General features: G+C 47.5%; 1 protein-coding gene across 4 annotated transcripts in view; it reads left to right on the top strand.

Annotated features, from left to right (window-relative positions):
- The window catches only part of CACNB3 (calcium voltage-gated channel auxiliary subunit beta 3), a 426,341-nt gene that overhangs the window by 101,945 nt on the left and 307,412 nt on the right, over positions 1-16,984 (top strand). For 2 of the 4 annotated variants that reach the window (XM_063952727.1, XM_063952740.1), the window contains exon 1: positions 2,027-2,268. The exons of the other annotated variants lie outside the window; for them this stretch is intronic. In XM_063952727.1, coding sequence (XP_063808797.1) covers positions 2,224-2,268 — 45 coding nt within the window. In that variant the 5' untranslated portion in view covers positions 2,027-2,223. Of the gene's footprint in view, positions 1-2,026; positions 2,269-16,984 lie in introns of those variants that run through there. 4 annotated transcript variants of the gene reach the window in all.

Here is a 16,984-nt window from a genome sequence, read left to right as displayed (position 1 = left end):
GCTCTTCCCACATGCTAAGCCATCAGTGGGTATAGTCCCTGGACTCCTGCCATTTACTGAAACTAGCACATTTCTGTCACTTGCTGCAAACGACAACCATAACTCCAGTCAGCAAACAGCCTAGTCCAGGCTGGGTACACAGTACACTGGTGTAAAGGCCAGTACTCACTGGCCGATGGCAGAGAGATGTGTGCTGAGCGAACCGTTCAGCACACATCTCTCCCGGCGCTCAGCACAGCGCGATCTGTGCTGAGCGTGCGGGGGAAGACGGGGGGGGCGCTCACTTCACCCAGCGGGTGAAGTGAGCGACCCGCTAGATTGGCCTGCATGCAGGCCAATCTAGCAGCAGCGATAGCGATGCGCGGGGCTGCGCATCGCTATCGCTGAGGGGGCTACACACGGAGCGATCGTGCTTAAAATCTAAGCAATCTAGTCAGATTGCTTAGATTTTAAGCAGCGATCGCTCCGTGAGTACCCCCCTTTAGGAGAAGAAAGTCAGTGGCCTGCCAATCCTGACAGCAGGCACAGCCCAAGTGATTATGGGGTAATTGGAACCCTGACAGCCAGGGCCGGCGACAGGGGGGGGTCAAAGGGGACACCTGTACCGGGCCCCAAGGATCAGAGGGGCCCCAAGGATATGCCATTTAGTGCTCGGCATGCAGTTACGGGACACGGCAGCCACTCTATTGGCGAGGATTCCTGTGCCCTGCGCCGGCCTCTTCTGGTGGGGTGTGAGGGCCGCATGGTACCTGCTGTGTGGTGTTTGGGTCTGGATTCTGGGGAGTGCAGCGAAGGTGAGTCTGTCCCCAGGGTAAGGGTGGCTTGGTGACGGGATACAGGGCTTTGGGATGATGTGGGGGAGCTGGGAATGCAGCATGGAGTCATTGGGGAGAGACTGTGAGGTGTATGAGAGGAAGGAGAGAGGGAGCTATACAGTAGACTGTGGTGTGTGGGGGAGGAAGGAGAGATATACACATTGATATATTTGTATAAATAAATATATTTTTATTTATTAACAGTTTCTTATATAGGTGGTCATTCCGAGTTGTTCGCTCTGTAATTTTCTTCGCATCGCAGCGATTTTCCGCTAATTGCGCATGCGCAATGTTCGCACTGCGACTGCGCCAAGTAAATTTGCTATGCAGTTAGGTATTTTACTCACGGCATTACGAGGTTTTTTTCTTCGTTCTGGTGACCGTAATGTGATTGACAGGAAGTGGGTGTTTCTGGGCGGAAACAGGCCGTTTTATGGGAGTGTTTGAAAAAACGCTACCGTTTCTGGGAAAAACGCGGGAGTGGCTGGAGAAACGGAGGAGTGTCTGGGCGAACGCTGGGTGTGTTTGTAACGTCAAACCAGGAACGACAAGCACTAAACTGATCGCACAGGAAGAGTAAGTCTCGAGCTACTCAGAAACTGCACAGAGAAGTCTTTTCGCAATATTGCGAATCTTTCGTTCGCAATTTTGATAAGCTAAGATTCACTCCCAGTAGGCGGCGGCTTAGCGTGTGCAAAGCTGCTAAAAGCAGCTTGCGAGCGAACAACTCGGAATGAGGGCCATAGTGCAGCAAATTCCGTTGCACTTTTATAATCTGAAGGGGCCCCAGAGATATCACTGTATGGGGCCCCAATATTTCTGTTGCCAGCCCTGCTGACAGCAGGCATAGCCCAAGTGGTTACGGGGTATTTGGAAATAATAGGTTCCCTCCCTATACTTATTAGCATGCTTATAAAAGCAGCAGTTAAGACACGGGTTTGTCTCCCTAATGGACAGTGATAGCCCCTGCCCTTGCAGCCTCCTGCCTGGCAGCCTGGCTGTGTACTGCAGTTACACATGTGTCAGTGTGTGTCCGTGGCTCCAGCAACAGCAGCAGCATCGTGGGCAGGTGCTTTAATCCTGCTGCCTGCATCAGCCTCCCAGCTGCAGCCTCCTGCTCCAGGGACGACGTGCTTCTGCCAATCGGAGGAGCCATCTCTCCGTATGTGTGACGGAGGGAAGGGGTGGGTGGGTGCTATTGTTCCCCTGCCTGATTGTTAGGCACAGAGCATTAGCCAGGGGCTTCCTTCTGCCAACATCTAGGGTGGGACCAAAGCAGTCAGTGCTGTCAGCACCCACTTCTCCCCTCTCACCCCTGCCTGTCAGACCCCCATCACTTAGGCACTCTCTCCTCCCCGGATCTATAAGTCCACATTCTCCTTCTCGGTTCTCACATTCTGGAGTCCCTATGTACGACGACCTGTATATCCATGGATTTGAAGACTCTGAGGTGGTAAGTGGGAGAGGTTTTTTTTTTTTTTACAATACTTCAGAACCGTACAGATTCTATCTATCTATCTATCTATCTATCTATCTATCTATCTATCTATCTATCTATCTATCTATCTATCTATCTATCTATCTATCTATTCATTCAATCTTGATTACTGCTCACACACACACACACACACACACACACACACACACACACACACGCAAGTTGTAAAATATTAATGTCTGCTCCTGTTCTCCCCCTCTTCCCCTATATATGCTCAGAATGCCTGTATAAAACAGTAATACTAGTGTGTTGCATAAGCTTCTAGACTGCAGAGGTCTGTTCAGCTGTTGTAGGAAGACATCAGGAGTGTATAACCCTAGGTGCATATAGTTACTATTTTATATTCAGCTATGAATGGAGCCTGAGCAGCCTTTTGCCTTTTCCAATGCAAACACAATAAACACATATGAATGGCATTATGAAATAAACATGTATCAAGAGAAAACTACAGGCTTGTGAAGTTACTGTACTTCTAATTAATGTGTTCCCAAGTAAATCTCCATTTCGAAAGTTGTTACTAGAAGTGTCAAAATCTGAATTTTGATCCTTGTAGCTGTACATATATAATATATTAGTGTTTTGCCTGTGGACACTCCCTCCAACCTAGATGGCATCATGGCAAAGCAGCATATAAGCACTTACAATGGTCAGGAATGGGAAGAGAGCTAAGCTTTCATAATTATAATATATTCCATATAATTACTCCATACATGCAAAAGGATTAATTGCACAGTGCCATAGCTAGATCCCTGTGGAATGCTTATCCACATGTTCCTCTACATGTACATGCATCATTATAACATTATAATGCCTGCCGTTGCCTTCTGAAACTACACGACTGCACATTACCATGGAATATATATATATATGGGATGCAGTTACTGACACCGGAATCCCGACCGCTGACAATTCTGCCAGCCGGAATCCCGGCTCGAGGTGATGAGCAGCGCTAGCGTTTTATTATATATATATATATATATATATATATACATACACACACACACACACACACACACACACATACATGTACAGTATATAAACCATTCGGAACATAACTAATGACGAGATCCCTTTGCGGACTCAGGAATGTCTCTAGGCTTCAAACGTTGCATGGGATTTCAAGTTAAAACCATACAGCACAGCCACAACGATACCATTTGTGGCAAACTATTGGTTTTGTGGAGCCGTACAATTCTTTAACTACTTATTTGTATAACGCACAACCGTAAAGGGAAATTGCAGCTGCCTTTATTTCAGGTTTGATAGTTTCACATTTTGATTTACATTGGTTTATTTTAATGATCTTCTAAAATAAATATTACTAGAGGTAATCCTTGCTAATCTTCCTCGACAAGAAGACAGAGAATCAACAACTAGCTACTTTTATTCCCATTTATTAACTAATTTAAGGGGGGAATCCAATTGTAGGTGTGAAATAAAAAAAACCCTGTGGCACAGGTTTTTTTCCCGCAGTCACAGGATTTTGCTAAAATGGGATGCAGTGATTTCAATGATTTCAATAGAAATCACTGTCTTTTCTCTATCGTCCTAAGTGGATGCTGGGGTTCCTGAAAGGACCATGGGGGATAGCGGCTCCGCAGGAGACAGGGCACAAAAAAGTAAAGCTTTTACCAGATCAGGTGGTGTGCACTGGCTCCTCCCCCTATGACCCTCCTCCAGACTCCAGTTAGATTTTGTGCCCGAACGAGAAGGGTGCAATCTAGGTGGCTCTCCTAAAGAGCTGCTTAGAGAAAGTTTAGCTTAGGTTTTTTACTTTACAGTGAGTCCTGCTGGCAACAGGATCACTGCAACGAGGGACTTAGGGGAGAAGTAGTGAACTCACCTGCGTGCAGAGTGGATTTGCTGCTTGGCTACTGGACACTAGCTCCAGAGGGACGATCACAGGTACAGCCTGGATGGTCACCGGAGCCGCGCCGCCGGCCCCCTTGCAGACGCTGAAGAGAGAAGAGGTCCAAAATCGGCGGCTGAAGACTCCTGAGTCTTCATAAAGGTAGCGCACAGCACTGCAGCTGTGCGCCATTTTCCTCTCAGCACACTTCACACAACAGTCACTGAGGGTGCAGAGCGCTGGGGGGGGCGCTCTGAGAGGCAAATAAAAACCTTATTAGAGGCAAAAAATACCTCACATATAGCCCACAGAGGCTATATGGAGATATTTAACCCCTGCCTAACTTCAAAAATAGCGGGAGACGAGCCCGCCGAAAAAGGGGCGGGGCCTATCTCCTCAGCACACAGCGCCATTTTCTCTCACAGAAAAGCTGGAGAGAAGGCTCCCAGGCTCTCCCCTGCACTGCACTACAGAAACAGGGTTAAAACAGAGAGGGGGGGCACTGATTTTGGCGATATTGTATATATATAAAAGATGCTATAAGGGAGAAACACTTATATAAGGTTGTCCCTATATAATTATAGCGTTTTTGGTGTGTGCTGGCAGACTCTCCCTCTGTCTCCCCAAAGGGCTAGTGGGTCCTGTCCTCTGTCAGAGCATTCCCGGTGTGTGTGCTGTGTGTCGGTACGTGTGTGTCGACATGTATGAGGACGATGTTGGTGAGGAGGCGGAGAAATTGCCTGTAATGGTGATGTCACTCTCTAGGGAGTCGACACCGGAATGGATGGCTTATTTAGAGAATTACGTGAGAATGTCAACACGCTGCAAGGTCGGTTGACGACATGAGACGGCCGACAATCTATTAGGACCGGTCCAGGCGTCTCAGAAACACCGTCAGGGGTTTTTAAAAAAACGCCCATTTACCTCAGTCGGTCGACACAGACACAGACACGGACACTGAATACAGTGTCGACGGTGAATAAACAAACGTATTTCTCATTAGGGCCACACGTTAAGGGCAATGAAGGAGGTGTTACGTGTTTCTGATACTACAAGTACCACAAGAAAGGGTATTATGTGGGAGTGAAAAAACTACCTGTAGTTTTTCCTGAATCAGATAAAATAAAATGAAGTGTGTGATGATGTGTAGGGTTACCCCGATAGCAAATATTGGCGTTATACCCTTTCCCGCCAGAAATTAGGGTACGTTGGGAAACACCCCTTAGGGTGATAAGGCGCTCACACGCTTATCAAGTGGCGTTACCGTCTCCAGATACGGCCGCCCTCAAGGAGCCAGCTGATAGGAAGCTGGAAAAATATCCTAAAAAGTATATACACACATACGGTGGTTATACTGCGACCAGCGATCGCCATCAGCCTGGAGATGCAGTGCTGGGTTGGCTTGGTCGGATTCCCTGACTAAAAATATTTTATTCATGTACAGCATTTAATAGGATGCATTCTATATATATGTATGTGAGATGCACAGAGGGATATTTGCTCTCTGGCATCAAGATAAGTGCGTTGTCCATATCTCCCAGAAGATGTCAGGGACACGACAGTGGTCAGGTGATACAGATCCCATACGGCAGATGGAAGTATTGCTGTATAAAGGGAAGGAGTTATTTGGGGGTCGGTCCATCGGACCTGGGGACCACAGCAACAGCTGGGAAATCCAACCTTTTTTACCCCAAGTTACATCTCAGCTAAAAAAGACACCGTCTTTTCAGCCTCAATCTTTCCTTTCCCATGAGGGCATGCAGGCAAAAGGCCAGTCATATCTGCCCAGACATAGAGGTAAGGGAAGTAGACTGCAGCAGGCAGCCCTTTCCCAGGAAAAGAAGCCCTCCACCGCGTCTGCCAAGTCCTCAGCATGACGCTGGGGCCGTGCAAGCGGACTCAAGGTGGGGGGGTAGTCTCAAGAGTCTCAGGGCGCAGTGGGATCACTCGCAAGTTGACCCCTAGATCGTACGAGTATTATCCCAGGGGTAAAGATTGGAGAGTCGAGACATCTTCTCCTCGCAGGTTCCTGAAGTCTGCTTTACCAACGGCTCCCTCCGACAGGGAGGCAGCATTGGAAACAATTCACAAGCTGTATATCCAGCAGGTGATAATCAAAGTACCCATCCTACGACAAGGAAAAGGGTATTATTTTTCCACACTATATTGTGGTACTGAAGCCAGACGGCTTGGTGACACATAGTCTAAATCTAAAATGTTTTGAACACTTACATAAAAGGTTCAAATCGAGATAAAGTCACTCAGAGCAGTGATAGCGAACCGGAAAAAAGGGGACTATATGGTGTCCCTGGACATCAAGGATTACCTCCATGTCCAAATTTTGTCCTTCTCATCAAGGGTACCTCTGGTTCGTGGTACAGAACTGTCAATATCAGTTTCAGACGATGCCGTTTGAATTATCCACGGCACCCTGGGCCTTTTTACCAAGGTAATGGCCGAAAAGATGTTTCTTCAAAGAAAAAAGGCATCTAAATTATCCCTTACTTGCACGACCTAAAAAGGGCAAGTTCCAGAGAACAGTTGGAGGTCGGAAGAGCACTATCTAAAGTAGTTCTTCGACGGCACGACTGGATTCTAAATATTCCAAGAATCGCAGCTGTTTTCCGACGATACGTCTGCTGTTCCTAGGGATGATTCTGGACACGGTTCAGAAAAAGGTTTTTCTTCCCGAGGAAAAAGCCAAGGAGTTATCCGACCTGTCAGGAACCTCCTAAAACCAGGAAAGGTGTCTGTACATCAATGCACAAGAGTCCTGGGAAAAATGGTGGCTTTTTACGAAGCAATTCCATTCGGCAGATTCCATGCAAGAATTTTCCAAAGGGATCTGTTGGACAAATGGTCAGGGTCGCATCCTCAGATGCACCTGCGAATAACCCTGTCGCCAAGGACAAGGGTATATCTTCTGTGGTGGTTGCAAAAGGCTCATCTATTGGAGGGCCGCAGATTCGGCATACAGGATTTGATCCTGGTGACCACGGACGCCAGCCTGAGAGGTTGGGGAGCAGTCACACAAGGAAGAAACTTCCAGGGGGTATGGACGAACCTGGAAAAGTCTCTTCACATAAACATTCTGGTACTAAGAGCAATCTAAAATGCTCTAAGCCAGGCGGAACCACTCCTGCAAGGAAAACCGGTGTTGATTCAGTCGGACAACATCACGGCGGTCGCCCATGTAAACAGACAGGGCGGCACAAGAAGCAGGAGTGCAATGGCAGAAGCTACCAAGATTCTTCGCTGGGCGGAGAATCACGTAATAGCACTGTCAGCAGTGTTCTTCCCGGGCGTGGACAACTGGGAAGCAGACTTCCTCAGCAGACACGATATTCACCCGGGAGAGGGGGGTCTTCATCCAGAAGTCTTCCACATGCTAGTAAACTGTTGGGAAAGACCAATGGTAGACATGATGGCGTCTCGCCTCAACAAGAAACTGGACAAGTATTGCGCCAGGTCAAGAGATCCACAGGCAATAGCTGTGGACGCACTGGTAACACCTTGGGTGTACAAATCAGTATATGTGTTTCCTCCTCTGCCTCTCATACCAAAGGTATTGAAGATTATACGGTGAGGAGGAGTAAGAACAATACTAGTGGCTCCGGATTGGCCAAGAAGGACTTGGTACCCGGAACTTCAAGAGTTGGTCACGGACGACCCGTGCCCTCTGCTTCTGAGAAGGGACCTGCTACAACAGGGTCCCTGTCTCTTTCAAGACTTACCGCGGCTGCGTTTGACGGCATGGCGGTTGAACGCCAGATCCTAAAAGGGAAAGGCATTCCAGAAGAAGTCATTCCTACCTTGATTAAGGCAAGGAAGGAAGTCACCGCGAAACATTATCACCGCATTTGGCGAAAATATGTCGCGTGGTGCGAGGATCGGAGTGTTCCGACGGAGGAATTTCAACTGGGTCGTTTCCTACATTTCCTACAATCAGGATTGTCTATGGGTCTCAAATTGAGATCTATTAAGGTTCAAATTTCGGCCCTGTCAATATTCTTCCAAAAAGAATTGGCCTCAGTTCCTGAGGTACAGACTTTTGTTAAAGGAGTACTGCATATACAGCCTCCTGTGGTGCCTCCGGTGGCACCGTGGGATCTAAATGTAGTTTTAGATTTCCTCAAATCCCATTGGTTTGAACCATTGAAAAAGGTGGATTTTAAATATCTCACATGGAAAGTGACTATGTTACTGGCCCTGGCTTCCGCCAGGAGAGTATCTGAATTGGCGGCTTTATCTTATAAAAGCCCTTATCTAATCTTCCATTCGGATAGGGCAGAACTGAGGACTCGTCCGCATTTTCTCCCTAAGGTGGTATCAGCGTTTCACCTGAACCAACCTATTGTGGTGCCTGCGGCCACTGGCGACTTGGAGGACTCCAAGTTGTTGGACGTTGTCAGAGCCTTAAAAAATATACATTTCAAGGACGGCTGAAGTCAGAAAATCTGACTCGCTGTTGATACTATATGCACCCAACAAGTTGGGTGCCCCTGCTTCTAAGCAGACGATTGCTCGTTGGATTTGTAACACAATTCAACTTGCTCATTCTGTGGCAGGCCTGCCACAGCCTAAATCTGTTAAGGCCCATTCCACAAGGAAGGTGGGCTCATCTTGGGCGGCTGCCCGAGGGGTCTCGGCATTACAATTCTGCCGAGCAGCTACGTGGTCGGGGGAAAACACGTTTGTAAAATTCTACAAATTTGATACCCTGGCAAAAGAGGACTTGGAATTCTCTCATTCGGTGCTGCAGAGTCATCCGCACTCTCCCGCCCGTTTGGGAGCTTTGGTATAATCCCCATGGTCCTTTCAGGAACCCCAGCATCCACTTAGGACGATAGAGAAAATAAGAATTTACTTACCGATAATTCTATTTCTCGGAGTCCGTAGTGGATGCTGGGCGCCCATCCCAAGTGCGGATTATCTGCAATACTGTACATAGTTATTGTTAACAAATTCGGGTTATATTGTTAAGGAGCCATCTTTAAGAGGCTCTTTCTGTTATCATACTGTTAACTGGGTTTAGATCACAAGTTGTACGGTGTGATTGGTGTGGCTGGTATGAGTCTTACCCGGGATTCAAATTGCCTCCCTTATTGTGTACGCTCGTCCGGGCACAGTACCTAACTGGAGTCTGGAGGAGGGTCATAGGGGGAGGAGCCAGTGCACACCACCTGATCTGGTAAAAGCTTTACTTTTTTGTGCCCTGTCTCCTGCGGAGCCGCTATCCCCCATGGTCCTTTCAGGAACCCCAGCATCCACTACGGACTCCGAGAAATAGAATTATCGGTAAGTAAATTCTTATTTTTTCTCACACCCCTCCCCAGAGCAAGTTTCCTAAAATCACCGGGACTTGCTCTGGGTACTCGGCGGCCTCTCTCCTGAGGACTACTTAAGCAATTGGAAGTTTTCTAGTTAGCTTAATTAGGGTATAATGACTCACATTCCGGAGCGGTGTCTTCTTCCAACGTTGGCAGCACTGAAAACCCTGCAACCATTTTTTTTGTGGGATACCATAGGTATTGGGAGCGCGCATACCTGTGGTAATCCGAAATTGGCTGCAAGGTAAGCAAGTGTTTTTTACTTTGCTAAACCTTGCTCCCAATTGAATTCCCCCAAACACCAGCATATTGTGCTGTGCTTTACAATTGAGAACACAGTAGTGAAATAATTTGAGGTAAAATATAGTATTTGCTGCACTTTAGTTTTTCCATGTTATAGGTACTGTATGCTGTCAATTAATGTAGAATATGATACATGCTTGCCTACTCTCCCAGAACCTGCAGGAGAATCTCAATTTTTCAGGTAGTCCCCTGCACCCCTGTAAGAATGGATAGACATCCTGCATCCCGCCCCTCTTTCTAATTATTTTGTCACGAGGGGCAGAGACTTCTCCCCCATCACCGCCCACCTGCATCTCCTCTCCAGGCTTCTCCCAGGCAGGAAACTACGCAATATTGTGAATGTCCCTGGAATAATAAATTAGTAATTGCGATCATCCGTTCAAGAATTTAAACATTTGTAATTGTAGACCGTATATTTGCATATTACCATAGAAAATGGCAATAAAAGGGACTTTAAAGCTTAATATGAGCTGAGAAATATCAAATAAGCAGTGTGCTGAGATGCTTCTCTCTGCACAGTGTTCCACAAATGAGGCTTCAGCAGTGTTTCAGCACTTGAGCTGTTGACAGCATAAGATTGTATTGAGTATTGAATTCTCCTTGCTTACATCATTAAAGACCTTTCCTTAAAGGGTTTAACTTTTTACCCTTTGTTCATCTCAGCATGATTCAACATGTTTTCTCTTACGTCCTAGAGGATACTGGGGTTCCATTTAGTACCATGGGATATAGATGGGTCCACTAGTAGCCATGGGACCTTTAAGAATTTGATAGTGTGGGCTGGCTCCTCCCTCTATGCCCCTCCTACCAGACTCAGTTTAGAAAATGTGCCCGGAGGAGCCGCTCACGCTTATGGAAGCTCTTGAAGAGTTTTCTACATTTCTTTTATATGTTTGTTATTTTCAGGCAGGGCTGGTTGGCACCATCCTGCCTGCTTCGTGGTTGAAGGGTTAATGGTCCCGTTCCCCGCTGACAGGACACTGAGCTCCTGAGGGAACTATTCGCAAGCCCCACCACGGCGTGCGTACATTCCCGCTGCACGCCGCCACTCCTAACAGAGCCAGAAGAAACAAGAGTGGTGAGTGATCGCCGGCCATTATGGCGGTATGAGGGTACGGAGACGCACGGCTTCTAACCGCGGTGGAATGCATCTCCAGACACAGTACACAGCTGCGTCTCAGTACACTACACAGTACCCACACTGGCAAAAACAACCTTAAAACGGTTTTCTCTCCATTTTAAGCACCAGATTACCTCAGCCAGTCTAAAAAAAAGCGTGAAGACCGCGTGACATTGAAGGGGTGGGGCCTTCGCTATGAGCGGATCCAGCAGCTCACCAGCACCATTTTCCCTCTGCAGTGGACACAGACCCTGACTGACAGGGACGCGCAGCTCCTCCGGAGAGACTCCAGATTACCTCAGTGGTTCCAGGGGGTCATAGCAGGGGGGGAGCGATTATTAGTGTACTAAGTCCCCTATCAGGGTACTTAGTCTGTGACTTGGCAATGCTTGGCATTCGCGATAACGGCGTGGTGGGGGCTGGCTCCAAATAACTCTTGTGTCTCCCTGAAGGGCTCTTTGTGGGTTAATTGTGCTTAACCTTTTCCTGTGTGTGTGTGCTGTCACATTTACATTATGTCAGGCAAAGAGTGTGTTTCTTGTACAGCGGAGTGTTCCTTTTCACCAGGGGGATCACTACTGGGTACTCAGGGCAGTGCACCTTTCCAGAATAGCGGGGCTGAACCGGAATGGGTCAATTCCATTAAGGGAATGATTAAATATTTCTACAAAGCTACCCCGCAATGAGAAAGAGACGCAATACTTAAGACAGACTGTGGATGAGTTTATGAATAGAGACTGAGTCCCCAAACCAGCGTCTCAATCCCCTCCCATTTGTCTGCAAAAACGATCTCTGGCCCATACCCTGCAGTCTGACTCTGACGGGTCAGACATGGAGGAGCGTGAGGTGGATTTGGAAGGGGGGGGGGGGGTGGGATGCTACTTTGTCACAGGGAATTGAGGCTCTTTTAGAGGCCATCAGAGAGGTTTTGCAAATTCTAGATAAGGTGTCAGAGGAGTGTGAGGAATCTTATTTTAATGTAAAAAAAAAGTCCTCAGTCACTTTTCCTGTGTCAAAGGAATTGAATACCCTCTTTGAAGAACCGTGGGTTAATACTGATAAGAAATTTCAAATCCCTAAAAGATTGCTCTCATCTTCCTCTGGAGGATAGGAAAAAATGGGAAAATCCACCGATAGTGGACGCATCAGTCTCTAGGCTGTCACGAAAAATTGTATTGCCTGTCCCTAATGCAGTCTCCCTAAAAGATATGGCTGATCGTAAAATTAAGACTACACTCAGATCATTGTACACAGCTGCTGGGGTGGACCAGAGACCCACTATATTGCATGTGCGTGGATCACAAAAGCCATTGCTAAATGGTCAGGTAACCTAATTGAGGGGTTAGATTCCTTGTCTATGGGGGATGTTGTTTTATTCCTGCAGCATACAGTATACAGGACTCTGCAAACTTTATGGTGGAAGCCATAAAAGAGATTGGTTTGCTTAATGCACGCAACACCGCTATGGCAGTGTCAGCATGCAGTGGCTTGTGGCTACGCCAGTGGACTGCTGATGTGGACTCCAGGAAAGGCGTGGAAGGCCTACCATTCACAGGAGAGGCCTTGTTTGGAGACTAACTAGACAAATGGATCTCCAAAGCTACTGCGGTTAAGTCTACGTATCTTCCTTCCGCAGCTCCCCCAGCCAGGAAAGCTTATTCAGCTTCAAATTAACAGTCCTTTCGGACAGCCAAGTTTAAGGGAAATTCCAGAGGTGCTTCTACGGCCTCCAGAGGCGCAAGAGGTAAACCACGCAAACCAGCAACTGTAGGTGCTCAGGAACAGAGCTCAGGCTCTGCTTCCTCAAAGCCTTCATCATGACTGTGGTGCCTGGAGGACTGTCTGGTGGGAGCCCGACTAAAATTCTTCAGTCACATCTGGTCTAGTCCATGCCGGGATCCCTGGGTCATAGACCTTATTTCCAAGGGCTACAGACTGGAGTTCCAAGAGCTCCCACCTCACAGATTCTTCAAATCAGGCTTACCAGCTTCACAAGAGGCAAGTATAACTTTACAGCAGGCCATTCGAAAACTGGTACAGACTCAAGTCATTGTTCCAGTTCCACCTCATCTGCACAAAAAGGGGTACTATTCCAACTTGTTTGTAGTACCGAAACTGTACGGGTTGGTACGGGCAATTCTGAACATCAAGTCCTTGAACCCGTTCTTAAGAGTGTTCAAGTTCAAGATGGAGTCTCTGAGAGCGGTGATCTCAGGTCTGGAGGAAGGGCAATTCCTAGTGTCTCTGGATATCAAGCATGCGTACCTTCACATTTAGATCTGGACGCCTCATCAGGCTTATCTACGGTTTGCACGACAGGACTGTCACAACCAGTTCCAGGCCCTGCCATTTGGTCTCCCCACGGCACCAAGGGTGTTCACCAAAGTCATGGCAGAGATAATGTTTATACTCCGCATGCAGGGAGTGAACATAATTCCGTACCTGGACGATCTTCTGATAAAGGTGCTGTCCAGGGAGAGGTTGCTGGACAGCATTGGTCTCTCAACCAAACTTCTCCAGGATCACGGGAGGATTCTGAACCTTCCGAAATCTCACCTAGAGCCAGCACGGAGGCTCCCATTCCTGGGAACGATACTGGACACGGAGTCGCAGAAAGTGTTCCTTCCGTTGGAAAAGGCATTGGTAATCCAATCGATGGTTCAGGATGTCCTGAAGCCAACCCGGATATCGGTGCATATATTCATTCACCTTCTGGGGAAAATGGTGGCCTCTTACGAGGCACTTCAGTACTGAAGGTTTCACGCAAGACCCTTCCAGCTCGATATGTCGGACAAATGGTCCGGATCGCATCTTCACATGCACCAGAGGATCCGTCTGTCACCAAAAGCCAGGATCTCCCTTCTGTGGTGGCTACAAATTTCTCACCTCGTCGAGGGTCGGAGGTTCGGAATTCAGGACTGGGTCCTGTTAACCATGGACGCAAGCCTCAGAGGTTGGGGAGCAGTCACCCAGGGGGTGCAGTTTCAAGGAAGATGGTCAAGTCAGGAAGTCATCCTTCCAATCAACATTCTGGAACTCAGGGCCATATACAATGCCCTTCTGCAGGCCTCTTATCTTCTTCACGATCGGGCCATTCAGGTCCAGTCGGACAATGTGACGGCAGTGACTTGCATAAACTGACATGGCGGAATGAAAAGCAGAGCAGCAATGTCAGAGGTGTCAAGAATTGTCCTCTGGGCAGAAAAAATACTGTGGCATTGTCACCGGTCTTCATTCCGGGAGTAGACAACTGGGAAGCAGACTTCCTCAGCAGACACGACCTGCGCTCGGGGAAGTGGGGACCCAGAGGTGTTCAGGAGGTGCTTGACACATCGGTGGGGACATCCACATATCGACACGATGGCCTCTCGTCTCAACAAGAAGCTCAAGTGGTATAGTTCCAGGTCGAGAGAACCACAGGCAGTGGCGGAAGACGCTCTGATGACTCCATGGGTTGTACGTGTTTCCTCCACTTCCTCTGATCCCAAGAATTCTCAAAAGAATAAAAAGCGAAAATGTTCAAGCAATACTCATTGGTACGGTACGCGGACCTTCTGGAGATGCTCCTCAAAGATCTGTGGCCTCTACCTCTTCGCGAGAATCTTCTGCAACAGGGCCCGTTCGTCTATCAGGACTTACCGTGGCTACGTTTGATGGCATGGAAGTTTAACGGCTGATTCTAGCCAGAAGAGAGATCCCTAACTAAGTTATCTCGACTATGATCCAAGCTAGTAAGGGGGTAACATCTAAACATTACCACCGTATTTGGAAGAAATACGTCTCTTGGTGTGAGAGCAGAACTTATTCTGTGGTGGAATTTCACCTGGAACGTTTCCTGCTTTTTCTGCAGGCAGGTGTGGATGTGGGCCTTTGTCTGGGCTCCATAAAAGTCCAGCTTTCGGCCTTGTCCATTTTCTTTCAAAAACAATTGGCTTCTCTCCCTTAGGTCCAGATGTTTTTGAAAGGTGTTCTGCACATCCAACCTCCCTTTGTGCCTCCCACTGCACCTTGGGATCTCAATTTGGTGCTGCAGTTCCTCCAATCGGACTGGTTTGAACCATTAGAGGAGGTGGACGTAAATATCTTACGTGAAGGACCGTCACACTGTTGGCCTTGGCTTCAGCAAGACGTGTGTCGGTGCTGGTGTCTTTGTCTCACAAGAGCCCCTATTTAACTTTCCACGAGGACAGGGCTGAATTCAGAACTCGTCAGCAATTTCTTTCTAAAGTGGTGTCTGCGTTTCACATCAACCAACCTATTGTGGTTCCGATTATCACAACACTTCCGCTACTTCAAACTCTTTGGATGTTGTGAGGGCTTTGAAGGTATACGTAAAGAGGACAGCTCGTCATAGGAAATCCAACTCGCTGTTCGTTCTATATGATCCTAATAAAATTGGGTATCCTGCTTCAAAGCAGACAATTGCACGCTGGATCAGGTTCACTATCCAGCATGCTTATTCCACGGTAGGTTTGCCGGTTCCAAAATCTGTACAGGCCTACTCTACCAGGTTGGTGGGTTCTTCCTGGGCGGCTGCCCGGGGTGTCTCGGCTTAACAGCTCTGCCGATCGGCTACTTGGTCTGGTTCGAACACGTTTGCTAAGTTCTACAAGTTCGATACTTTGGCCTCTGAGGACCTTCTAGTTTGGTCAATCAGTTCTGCAGGAACCTCAGCACTCTCCCACCCGTTTTGGGAGCTTTGGTACAACCCCATGGTACTAAATGGAACCCGAGTATCCTCTAGGACGTAAGAGAAAATAGGATTTTAATTACCTATCGGTAAATCCTTTTCTCGTAGTCCGTAGAGGATACTGGGCGCCCACCCGGTGCTTCGTTCTTCCTGCACTGTTACTTGGTTAAGTATTGTTGGTTCAGCTGTTACTGTTCCTGTTTAAAGTTGGGTTAGCATGGCTTTCCTCTGTTTGTGTGTGCTGGTTCGGAATCTCACCACTATCTTTATCTATCCTTCTCTCAAAGTATGTCCGTCTCCCTGGCACAGTTTCCTAGATTGAGTCTGGTAGGAGGAGCATAGAGGGAGGAGCCAGCCCACACTATCAAATTCTTAAAGTGCCCATGGCTCCTAATGGACCCGTCTATACCCCATGGTACTAAACGGAACCCCAGTATCCTCTACGGGCTACGAGAAAAGTATTTACCGGTAGGAAATTAAAATCCTATTTTCTGAGCATTTAACACTTGTCAAAGAAAAAAAAACTATTCAAGTGGCGACTATTTTCCCAATATGCATCGCTTACCTCATATCTCCTGTTCAACACTACTTGTGACTGATGTAAACTTATTGTATCCTATGACAAGCTGCTGTTGCTTCTGTCTATTATAATTGCTGGCAGCATAAATTCATTTCAGTTAACACAACTCGTAAATGAAATGCTTTATCCCGATTGTGACATGGGAGTAGTCATAATATGTCTCACAGCGTGGTGGTTCCTTTGTCATATTATAAATGCAGATGGGTGTGATACGAGATTCCGGTGTTCAGGATGCAGTCAGTCAGAATACTGACACCAGCATCCCGACAGTGAGAATCCCGACATTTCTTCGAAAGGAAAGTAAGCCTTACTCCTTACCCTCTCCCTAACCCTCCTTCCCTGTAGCCTAATATCCCTACCCCCCTCCCCCTCCCCATAGCCTAACCCTCCACTCCCTCAGCCTAACTCTCCCTTTCCACAACCTAGCCATAACCCTTCCTTCCGGCAACCTATCAATAACCTTCCCATATACATAAGTGTGGGATGTCGGCTGTCGCAATTCCGTTGTCGGGACTGTTGATAGATAGAGGTATTTAAGTCTTGAACAAAATAGATAATACAGTATTCTCCTTTAATGGTAAGTCCATGCTGTAGCTACCTTTATAAGAGACCCCATTTAGCAATAAAGATTTCTGGCTATATCCCCAAAACACCCATTTTGCGAAGGGGGGGGGGGGGGGGGGGAATCGCAAATATTTTGTATCCCACAAATGTATTATTGAGTGACCACATCAGATCTCTCAGACACCCGCTGCGATCCATCCGTCCCCGCCTGCAGCTGCAACCCCCATAGATTTCT

The sequence above is a fragment of the Pseudophryne corroboree genome, chromosome 2 (assembly GCF_028390025.1).
Source record: "Pseudophryne corroboree isolate aPseCor3 chromosome 2, aPseCor3.hap2, whole genome shotgun sequence".
NCBI classification, from domain to species: Eukaryota; Metazoa; Chordata; class Amphibia; order Anura; family Myobatrachidae; genus Pseudophryne; species Pseudophryne corroboree.
The sequence above is the reverse complement of the archived record's forward strand: the minus strand, read 5'-3'. Positions and strand labels throughout refer to the sequence as shown.